Source organism: Littorina saxatilis, linkage group LG12, assembly GCF_037325665.1.
Source record: "Littorina saxatilis isolate snail1 linkage group LG12, US_GU_Lsax_2.0, whole genome shotgun sequence".
NCBI classification, from domain to species: Eukaryota; Metazoa; Mollusca; class Gastropoda; order Littorinimorpha; family Littorinidae; genus Littorina; species Littorina saxatilis.
This window is the reverse complement of record NC_090256.1, coordinates 13,086,933-13,098,634: the sequence shown is the minus strand read 5'-3', so window position 1 is coordinate 13,098,634 and position 11,702 is coordinate 13,086,933. Positions and strand designations below refer to the sequence as shown.

The 11,702-nt window shown below is 42.5% G+C and overlaps 1 protein-coding gene across 2 annotated transcripts; it reads right to left on the bottom strand.

Moving 5' to 3' along the window:
• Positions 1 to 2,807: 2,807 nt before the first annotated feature.
• On the bottom strand, positions 2,808 to 11,362 carry LOC138981286 (sodium-dependent glucose transporter 1B-like). 2 transcript variants are annotated; one of them, XM_070354144.1, is made up of 4 exons: positions 11,231 to 11,362; positions 9,234 to 9,434; positions 7,078 to 7,363; positions 2,808 to 4,957 (listed from the first exon to the last, which is right to left on the bottom strand). In XM_070354144.1, the coding sequence occupies exons 2-4, from the start codon at positions 9,420 to 9,422 to the stop codon at positions 3,888 to 3,890; spliced, it is 1,545 nt and encodes a 514-aa protein (XP_070210245.1). In that variant the 5' UTR covers positions 9,423 to 9,434; positions 11,231 to 11,362; the 3' UTR covers positions 2,808 to 3,887. The 2 variants fall into 2 exon arrangements, with proteins under 2 accessions (XP_070210245.1, XP_070210247.1); XM_070354146.1 differs by having other exon boundaries at positions 10,990 to 11,264.
• Between the last annotated feature and the right edge of the window lie 340 nt (positions 11,363 to 11,702).

The window sequence follows — 11,702 nt, the reverse complement described above, 5'->3', positions numbered from 1 at the left end:
TGTACTTTTAAAGACTGATAATGCTTCTGCAGGGTCTGTTTACTAGAAATAAATCATTACCAGTTGTATGAAATGATATTAATGGCTTCTGTGGTCAGTTTTGTTGCACATGTGGTTTTTCTTAAAATTGGCGTTTTATGGCATATTATCAAACCGTACACATTTCCCAAATGCACAAACCATTCTTTTATTACACAAATGTGTTCATCAAAGACTAATGTATCACTTAAAACACCAAAAAAAATCAACTGAAAAGGTTTAGTTTGTCACAAATGTCCAAGCACCCCCCCCAGCACCTTTTGGCAAAGCCTCATATAGATAACCCATACTAACATGGTTTTGCTCACAGAAAGCGTGGGCAGATCTGTGACTGTCACTGTGTGAGAATTTACCACATTAGTTTTGTAGATAAACTCTCCGCTTTAAAAATATATATCAACATCAGGTATTTCAAGACAAATAGCACAAAAAAGGCTGTATTTCCTCTTCGAAAAATCTCTCCCCTTTCAGAACGTAAAGGTAGGGACTAAAACAGAATACACTGCACTGTATAACAGTACAAAATGTAGGGTCTGTGGAAAAACTCACAATTTTGAGCAAGAAAGCCCACTCCTTCAACAAAGTACTTCTTTTTCTTCTTCTGCATTCGTGGGCTGAAACTCCCATGTACACTCGTGTTTTGGCGTAAGTGGATTTTTACGTGTATGACCGTTTTTACCCCGCAATTTAGGCAGCCATAGAGGAAGCATGCTGGGTATTTTTGTGTTTCTATAACCCACCAAACTGACATGGATTACAGGATCTTTTCCGTGCGCACTTGGTCTTGTGCTTGCGTGTGCACAGAGATCGGAAAAATCTCCACTATTAACCCACCAGGCGGCCGCGGCCGGGATTCGAACTCACGACCTTCCGATTAAGAGGCCGACGTCTTACCACCCCGCCCGTCAAAGTCCTGTACCAGCAATACATGTACAGTTGAGATCATTTAACACGAAAAACGATAAGCAACAAAAAAACATTACGCGAAACGTGTTGTCAGTCCCAATCATTCCCTTCATAAACCCTATTTAAAAAAACATCATAACGCGAAATGAAACGATCTGAGACTCATGCAAAAAACGTTTACACGAAGCCGATTCTCGGTCTCTTGCACCACCAAACTTGTTTTTTTCAACTTGTAGCTTCCAAAGCGAGAAGTGTTCACGTGTTTGCATGACTGACTGAATATCTCATTTTCCTTCTGACCGTGATTGAAGATGGCCTCGAAAACAGGAGTGAAGAGAAAACAAGCAAGCCACACAATCGCGTTTAAAATCAGAGCTTGACAAAAAACAACTGAACAAGACTGAAATTTGTAAGAAGTTTTCAATCGCAAATTCAACTCTGTCAACGTTCATCAAGAATAGACAAAAGATTGAAGATGCGTACGTGTCATGTGATGTTCAACCAAACCGAAAGCGGATGTTTGACGACGTCACAAGAATTGAACGGTTCGTCGGAAAGTGCAGTGAGCCTGTCAAACAGTTAAAGTTGACGGATTTCTTTCGTCCTGTGTGAATTCATAAACACTGCAATGGATTTTAAACACTGCAATGGATTTTAATCTTTTTTGTGGGGAATTAAAGTGTACAACAAAATAATGAACTGTAGCAGACGACAAAACTGCCGACACTGACTGAACTGTGTACTTCGTCCGCCGCGCACTACGGAGGCTTTTTTTTTTTAAGGTATGGCACTGTTTTATCTTCTTTATCTTGATTTTTAATAAAAAGTGATCAGTTTGATCATTTTCGTTATCGCGAAAAAACATTAACTCGAAAAAAAATATTGGTCCCTTTCATTTCGTGTAAAGCGATCTCGACTGTACAACAAATACAAGCTGTCTCAAGAGGATGTTACAGGTACAGACACCAATGGTTTACACTTAAAGGCTTTAAGGACCAACAGAAACAGTGCCAATGGAACACTGTAAAATGTAAAACATGTAATAATCACACGTCTAAAAAGATCACCGGACATTAAATTCATCGAAAATCACTGTGATGAAGCAAAATGACACAGAGTGGTAACAATTAATTAAAATATTAAGTCCAACTACAGTATACTTCAATCAACAGAAAGTACAAAAAGCCAAACAGACGGGGGGGGGGGGGGGGGGGGGGGGGGGGGGGGGACCACAGTTATTTCAAACTAAGTAAAAAGAGTAAAAAGAATGGAAAAGAAACAACTTGACAACCCTCCTTCTTCTTCTTCTTCTGCGTTCGTGGGCTGAAACTCTCACGTACACTCGTGTTTTTTGCACGAGTGGAATTTTACGTGTATGACCGTTTTTTACCCCGCCATTTAGGCAGCCATACGCCGTTTTCGGAGAAAGACAACCCTCCAACAGGCAGCTTCTTTTTTCAAACAATTTATGTGTACATTTAGCATGGCATTGCTCACAGAAAAGGGCAGATCTGCGTGAGAATTTACCACATTAGTCCTGGTAAAGCTTTCTGCCTTCAAAATATATCAATATTGTGTGTTTCAGACAAATAGCACAAAAAAGGTAATGTCGCCTCTTTAGAAAATTCCTTCCCTCTAATAATGGGGTATGCTCTATTTCTTCTTTGGGGGGAAAAAATGACACAGTCAGATATGACTCAGAATATAATCTTTCTCATCTTACGGCTTCAAGTCATGTATTTTATGTTTTTAAAGCACTGGTTACAAGGACAAATTGCACTGATTTAAGGAAGAACTTCAGACAGCAGTACATGCACATGTATTTCCAACACTAACTATTTTCATTGAAAAATGTTCTTAAAACTCTCGGACTACAGTAGTCCCTTCCATTTCCGGCCCTTTCGTGGGCGTGAACCTGCCCGGAGCGGCCAGCTTTCCCATGACTAATGAGTTTTCCTTCTATAATTGACTCTTAATGGCCGTTAACCTGTCTGACGCGGTCAACGGTCACTGATTTTTGCCCTAAGGTGCCCCTCTTACTCGACAGGAGCGGCCACTTAACGGCCACTTGTCACTTTCGCGGGCGAGCGCCTGTGGTGTGTGTGTGTGTGTGTGTGTGTGGTGTGTGCACAGACGGCACAGCACGAGCAGACGACATGAATACTTACGCATGCGCAAACTGTAACTACAGACATGCGCATACATGTACATTTACGGCAGTCACTTCCGGATCGATCACAGCTGATGTGAGTTTGAAACACTTGTTTATCTGACACTCAAATACATATATAATAATCCAAACAACACACATAGAAACATACGAAACAATAGCTTAGCCAGGACGATCGAGTTAAACACGCAAATAATTAAGATGTATAACGAAAGCAAAACTAACAGAGACAATGAATCGGCGGCTCATGGATGATCGCTTTCTTTTCTTCATGAAAACTTGATCGTGTTTTTGGTTTTTTTTTTGGAGGAGGAGGGGGCCTGTAATGGACGGCCACCTGATATTTGCGGTCACCTTTGCAATGACTAATGGGTGACCGGATATGGCAGGTACTACTGTACAAACAATTTTGTAAAAATGTTTTCACAAATTTTAATTCATAAGAAGCTGGGTAACAAAAAATAATGTTGATATGTGACAATTCTAAGTATGTGTAGAGAAAGATGTATCAGAAGCAGGCATTTGAATTGTCCGCCGAAAGGCAAATTTCCGCCGATTTTTTTCCGCCAAAAATTGTTCTGAATACTGAATTTAATGGCAAACTTGGAGCTCACATGACACCAAATAGCACAATTTGGGTTCTTTGGAGAAAAATACAAAAAAGTTGGTCTGACAACAAGCCACCTTATCTTTAACTGTCATCTTTTATATCTAATTCCAATCAATTCTTTCACCAGTGACTTTACATACTACACTGCTATTGGCAGCTGTTTCAAATATTTTCTTCATTATTTAGAGTGGGAATAGCAATTTCCAGTGATTTTGATTCTCTGTTAACAGAATAATGCTTTTGGATATAAAAGCGAGACAAAACTAGGAGAAAGAGAAAGATACAAAAACATAGAACAGCCTCCCCAAAGAGAAGGTATGAAAACCACATGGGTGTCAACTCCTGCATCAGATAACCCAGCACGATGGGGTTTGCCATGGTTCCTGATGATGAGGCTATCAGTATGCTTGATGCCACCCGACCTGTTACTCTGAGAAATTTTTCTTCCATCCACGAAAAGCCTGTGGGAAAAATTGCAGACATCGATGCCCCTACCACAACGGTACATATCCATACACCCAAGCCTACACCCTCTTGTGAAAACCACAAAAATGAGAATAAAGAGACAGCCAACGAAAGACCGAGGAGGAACAGAAGTTTGACCGAAGACAAGACCTGAACTACAAATATGCCAAAAAAACGACCAATGGCAAATGACGCCCAAAATGCTGAGGTAAGTTGAGCTGCTTCTGTCTTGCTCCAGTGCAAATGCTTGACGACAAACGTTGACAGATACGCTGCAAACGTGTCCTCTACAGAGCAGTACAAGAAGTAAAAGCAACAAAAAGTAAACAAAACGAAGATGAAGACGCCAGTCGGCAAGGGTTGCTTGGTAACACTCTTCTTCTCATCGGTATGATCTTGTCTTCTTTTCTCCGACCTGTCCGTGCACAGCTGCACAACGAACGGTAGCACAATCAGCAGGATAATGCTTCCGGAGATGAGATACGCGTAGTGAACGATCGTGGTGACAGGTGCAGCAGGGACAGTGGAGTTGGTTGTGACGTTAGAGCTTTCTGCAGTCACTGTTGAATTTAGCATGCTGAGAGTTGAGTTGTAGAGGGAGGGAGCCGCAGTACTGGTAAGATCAAGACTGCCCTCAGGAGTTGGTGTGAGGAAAGGCTCTGTAGCTAAAGGACCAATGATACCGCCAAAGGCAAAGGCAAAGTGTATGGTTTGCATCGCAGTCTCTCCTTCCTTTCCCCAGATGCGCACCAATTCTGCATTGCCAACTGAAGCATAAAATACAAGCACCAGTATTTATTGCCCTGAGGTCTATTACCTGGTTCATCAATGGCTAAATAACAAAACAGTTATTAAAAATCATGTTTATTAATGTCAATGCACTTGGTTCGATCGAGAAGTGAAAAAGTGGACAGGACACATAATAACATTTGGAAAGTTTAAAATTAGTAAGGTTCCCCAAATACATCAGCAAAATAATTTTCTCTCACTGATTTTACAACCATCATCATGAAAACACAATTTCTTTCTCACGCCAAATTTCCTAGAACTGAAAAGACATAGTTTTGTTAATGCACCTTAACTGAATTTAGTGTTCACAAATTCACATTTTTCATGCAAATGTAATCGAGTGCACAAACTACAACAATCAACGTTGGAGGCAAAGCCAGTCCAACAGGGATGAGAATTGTAGAGCAAATCAATAGCCCTATAAACACTGCCATGGGTACGCAAAGGTTCCCAAGAGCATACAAGGAGACAGCAGCAGCCAGACCCCATCACAAACAGCCAGACCCCATCACAAACAGCCAGACCCCATCACAAACAGCCAGACCCCATCACAAACAGCCAGGCCCCATCACAAACAGCCAGACCCCATCACAAACAGCCAGACCCCATCACAAACAGCCAGACCCCATCACAAACAGCCAGACCCCATCACAAACAGCCAGACCCCATCACAAACAGCCAGACCCCATCACAAACAGCCACTCCACGGGTGTGCCGTCTTCCAACCTACCAAAAACATTGAGCTAAGAGTACTACAAATAGATCACGCTTTGGCAGGGAGATTACTCCGTCAATGCAGAGTAACTGCCCGTGATGAGGGGGACTACTGCGTCACCAGACATGGGACTGGTCCGATTTTTATCGGAATTCCGATATTTTCCTTAGCTCACAGACCATTCTTGAGATCGATGCAAATTCGTTGAGAAAAAAGGGGAGAGGGGGGTGGTGGTATGAACCGTTCAGCTGAAGCTGTCTGCGTCTGAAGTCGGTGCATTCGCACCCCAGCATTCGCGTGAACCCATAGCAGTATCATGGGTCGCGTTTGATTGGCTGTCGATCTCCGACGATTATCGCCGGGGCTTAATTATTCACCGATGGCGGTTTGTGGGTTGTTTTGATTGGCTGCCGATCTCCAAACGCCGAAGGTGAAAAAGGTAGCATCATGGCGTCTGGATTCCTTATTGTTTTGTCAGCTGTGGAAGCTCTTACGATCGACGACCAAAGTGTGAAAAACAAGTGGAAAGCCAACTGGCTGTCAGAAGAAGTGACTGTCACTATCAACAAGAAAGAAAGGCGCCAGCTCATTGGCGACAGTATCGCCAAGATATCCATTCCCGGTCAGGCCGTGTTCACGTGGTGCGACAACAGCCACTGCGTGGTGAAATACGGACTTGGTGTAGCATCTATGCATGGGGCAAGCTAGGAAAAGATAACTCTCGCTGCAAACCACGCCCACTCAAAAATCCGGTCGGCGATTTGGCTCCGGACCCCAGGGTCAGGTTACGGCAAAGTATGTCGTTTTGAGTGGTTGGTTGTGGACGATACTGACCGGTACCACTAGCAGATACATAGGGCTAGAGGTGCATCAACATTTTTTTCGCCAGATCGCGAGAATTCTATAAAATAAATGCAAGCGAACTTTTGTCATTTTTTTCTTTTTGCGATAGGGCGAGTGCACCACCGAAATTAGTTGATGAGAACGTAGTCGGGTGTTTCATCTTTCATTAGCAACTGAAAAAATAAGGGGAAAGTTTTGTGTGTGTGTGATTGTTATAAATCACACTTTTGTTTAAAATGCTAAAACATATTATTCTTGTGGGTTTTATAGCTTTTTGAAAAGGGCATAATCTCATTTTTTGCTAACAGGAGAGGCCCCAAAATGGCCTTTATAATTCTAACATTCATTTTCCGTCAGGGGGGCTTCACCCCCCTGAACCCCCTACTGGGGCGTTGCCCCTGGACCCCACCAGGGGCCTGAGCAGCCCCTGGACCCCAGCTCACTTTCCTACTTTTTGAACATTTGCTGGTCTCATGTCTGGTCACCCTGTCACACAGAGTATGTGTACAGTCCCCCCCCCCCCCCCCCCCCCCTTCTCACCTGTGTCCAAGCCTCCACCGAAGAGAGACACCATGAATTGGATGAAGATCATCATGGCGTAGATGGCGCACCAGGGCAAGGCCACAGTGGTCACCCCCATGCCCAGCACACACACCAGCAAGAGCAGCGACTTGTTCAGCTTGTCGTACACCACCCCTGCCACCAGCGAGCCCACCAGGTAGCCCACAGAGCTAGAGGTGAAGAAGAACGAGGCGGCCTCCACGTCCGTCTGGGTGATGATCTGAATGTCCAGGAAAGCCGGGCCTCGCTGACCGATGGCAAAACCCTGCACACACGCACAACACAAGACATCATGCAGTGGACCCCCCCCCCCCCCCCACACACACCTTTTTAGACCTTGTGTGTTAAGAACTCTCTTTTCAGATTTTTTTGTTATCAATGTCTGTAAATTTACCTCCATTTTTAGACCCCCTTCGATGTAAGACCTGAGTTTTACAGATTTGTATTTATTCAACTGTGCTACTGCAAAAACACAATGACTTGTTCAGTTGTTGAAAAATAATAATACAATGACTGACCTGCAGTGAGCATGCTCAACATGTTCAAACATCCTTTCATTCATGGGCAGGGTCCATTTCACTTTTACTTACACTATTTACAAGGTGTACACACAGAGGTAGACAGACAGACAGGCAGGCACACACACACAGGCAGGAACACACACACACACAGACATGCACGCACGCACAGACAGACACACCCGCACACACACTTTAAAGCCGCCTGTTTGATAACTGTTCATCTAATGGTAACAGGTAAAGGGAAGTAATCCTGATTATTCTATGCTCTTCAATATCTTCCTTTCACTGTTCTAGAATTCTCTATGTGACTTCACCATGGTTAATATTGCGTCAATTGTTGCGCACAAATTGCTGTTGAAAAACAAACACATCATCAACCAGGCATCCAAAACCAGTTACAGTTACAATTCTGGATGAATTTTCAACAACAACAAGCTGAGCATCGAGTCTTGCAAAAACCTTTATCCAACGCTGTTTATCCAGCAGTTTAAGAACCGAAAAACATAGGTATCAATCTAAATAGTTCTTCAAACGACGGATTACGGCAGCTGATATGCTTTGGTGATTCTCTGTACCGAGCGGTCCCATGAGTGTTAAGCGCTCAAGCCCAATCTAAACAAAGCCATGATCATAAGCGTGTGAAGGAAATCACGAATAACACTGTAACAGGCAAAGTTTGACAGTGATATCCTCCATGCTTTTGGAGCGCTAACCAGAGATATAGCGTGACATAGCAAAGTGTGTTGCACGCACTGTGAGTTCAGCTCACTGACCGAGAATAGTTGATGTTGTAAATCGCAACTAGGGTATTGTTACACTTTACCACTATCCTTGGACATTGAGGGGTTGTCCAAGTAATCGGCCGGCAGGAAGGAAGCCCGGATAGATGCGACAGTAAAGCACTTAACAGTGTGTCGTATATATAACCGGTCTGAGAGGGAGATAGCAGCCAGATGACAAGTGTGAAGGATCTGAGAAGCCGCCAAAGTATCATAACTCTAGACCAGCATAGCTGAAATTTGACGGGATTTCGCGAAGTTATTGCAAGGTTATGGTTGTCCGTATAGTTGGACCATAGAGGTCACAGGACGAAAGGAACTGAGTAGACCGAGGTCGCCAGTGGAAGGAATTAGTATTCAGATAGATTTCCTAGTGAACGGCCATAGACGCTGTGTAATTCTGTGTATGAACAGAGTTAAAATGTCTATAAGATCTTAATTACGTAAGATATCATGAGTGTTTAGTAAGCAGAGCAGACGGTGATTTGAGTCTGCCGGAATATGAACTGTAACTGTTTTTCTGATTACACATGAGCCGTGATTCGATACCAGTAAAGTAGATATCGTGTGCCTGTGAGTTCACGGACTGTTTGTGTATTTCTCTACATGAGTGAAGGGTAGAGGGTTTTGTTTGTGAAATTGTGCACGGGATTGTAATCTCGCTTTGATTTTGCATTCAAACCTGTGAGTACCTGATTTTTGAATACCTAACATTTGTGTTCATGATTGTGTGTATTTGTGTGTATGTTTGTCATACCTGTATAATACAGTGGAAGGAACCTACATTTGGAGTTGTGTTTGTTCCTGTATGATAGCGTACTAGAAGCGTACTTACAAGTGCCCAGAAAGCAGCACCCAGCCAAACTGTTCGCCAGACTTTACTCCTGTAGTCAGGCTGCTTCAGCTTTTCCTTGATGCTAGCTTTGGGATCCGGAGGATCGACATCCCCCCCACCATCCTCTTTGCAATGTTCGACTGCTTCAGATCTGTTTCCTACACCGTCGCTTCTCTCCCCGTCGCCCATTTCAGTTCAGATCTGAAAGTAAAATAAAATAAAAAATTTAATTTATAAAAGAAAATATCAAAAAAAATATTACAAAAAAAATTCATTAAATGTATCAATTAATGAATAAGTAACACTACGTACATTAAATGAACACACAGCTCTATACATGACATGGAAGGAAGAAAAATGTGTAATCCTTATTCTGATAGTGATAGTGATAATAAACTAAGTCAACTCAACTCATAATGTACTTATGATAAACTCTTTATAAATTGTCCCATTTTCTGTGTGTTCTTATCGTTTGTTTTATACTCTCATTTGTAGTCTAATCATTTCAACATGACAGACATCATCCAACATTTCATCCCTTATTACTGTCAGTAAACACCCAGACAACTGCAACTACGTTCTGCTGATAATTTCTGTCACAACAGACTCTTGAGCTATTTTTCCTACCGGTACTATTCAAACATCAGGAGCATGTGACATTAAACACAGTGACAGATAACAATACAGGCCAAGGGCACAAACGGCTCATTTTATGCCTTCCAAAAGAACGTACACACTAAAAAGAATTGTGTTTGCATTAAAATTTACAATGACTGCCAAAGGTAGAACTTTGGAAAAGAGTGTGCACACACAGACACGCACACGTCCGCACACACACACACACACACATCCTTCAGCAAAATATACAGTCATAAATAATCTGCACAGTCCTGAAAAACAATGAAAAATAGAAAATTATCAAAAATTGACAAAAACCATTAATTATGCTAAACAAAATTTGCATTATTACACAATATGCTGATTGGCTTATCATTACATGCACCTAAATAATTACCGTTCGGGTCAGCAATTAAAGTGCAGTTTAATTCAATTTTAAAAAAAGGCACCCGTGACTTTAAAAAATTACTTCTTTAAAACAGCAGCATTGTGCAAATAAGAGAGCACCCAGGCGGTTCATTTGTGGTATGTGACCAAGTGGAGGGATGATCTTATCCCATGTGAACGCCAGACCAGATCTGAGACGTTGAGGCGGCAAACTTGGGCAGACAGGGCCTGCAGGATAATTAAGGTTGCTGAATTCAAATTAGGCAGTTTATAATAAGGTGTGTGTTTTATTTGGTTGAATTTGCCAACTAGGACATCTGATAAGCTTTTCAGTTCATGCACCTGAATAATTCAACTTTGATTGCTGACCCGAACGGCTTGCCCTTTTGTGTGTGTGTGTGTGTGTGCATGTGGGGGTGTGTGTGTATGTGTGTCTGCATGCGTGCGTGCGTGCTTGTGCCAGTGTATGATGTTTGTTTGTGTGTGCCCTAACACACCCATCCATGCAAGTCAATCACAACCACCAGCACCTCTGCTCTTTCAGATGAGACTAAAAATACTAGCTCTGTTGACACAGAATAAACAACGTAGGGTTAGGAATGGGTAAACAGAGGGCATGTGAAGCGGTATTCATTAAAGCTATCATGAACTGAGAGGAAGGTAGATATAGAGGGACCTACGTGTGTGTGTGTGTGTGTGTGTGTGTGCGTCTTTTGGGGTTCATGAATAGTGAGAGCTTTCCATTTGTTACCTTGATAAACAAAAGTAATTATTCAGACGCACGTCCTATCTTCAACTTGGTAACTGTCAGTCTTCGCTGAGTCACAAACACGGAAAAGTATAAATCCAATATTCAGCAAGCTTGCCGGTTTACACCGGCGGCTTGGCCTTCAGTGCACAACGTCAGCATGACACACAGAATGAGTCAGAACATCACAACAACGCACACCGAAACACTTTGCAATCAAACCAAATTTGAATTCAGAACACACCTCAGGACTTCTCTTTCACGCTGATACAAAGAAGAAGAACATACTCCGAATCATCACCTGGAGATTCCCACAACTCATCAGAGTTACGATTCCTTGGCGGTGTTGAGTCAAAGTTGAGCCCCCTGTACCTTTTGGCTTGGAGATATCTGCAAGTGGTATATTTTGTTTGGCAAAACGGTGTTCTGCTGCGAATAATACCCGTTAGAGGTATGTTGTTTGTTTTTCTTTGTTTTTAGTTTGGACTCTTAGGTTTTTGTTAAAGTAATAATAAAAAACAACTTGATCCTAGTGAACGTGAAGGAAAGTACCAGAATAGAGATTGAAGAGAAGAAGGAGGATGATATAGAAGCGGCCAAACACATTTTCGGTATGCTGGTGGATATCGAAGAGGGAGATGTTGTTGAACCTGTCAGACTGGGAAAGGTGGGGGGCAGCGCCCCTAGAATGCTCAGAGTCACAATCAGAAATGAGG

Bases quoted from the DNA above. Each gene is read 5' to 3' on its own strand.
- LOC138981286 (XM_070354144.1), bottom strand. From the start codon at position 9,422: ATGGGCGACGGGGAGAGAAGCGACGGTGTAGGAAACAGATCTGAAGCA. The intron at 7,364-9,233 runs GTAAGTACGCTT...GCGTGTGTGCAG, and splicing joins GTGCTGCTTTCTGGGCACTT to GGTTTTGCCATCGGTCAGCG. The intron at 4,958-7,077 runs GTGAGAAGGGGG...TTTATGCTTCAG, and splicing joins CGGTGGAGGCTTGGACACAG to TTGGCAATGCAGAATTGGTG.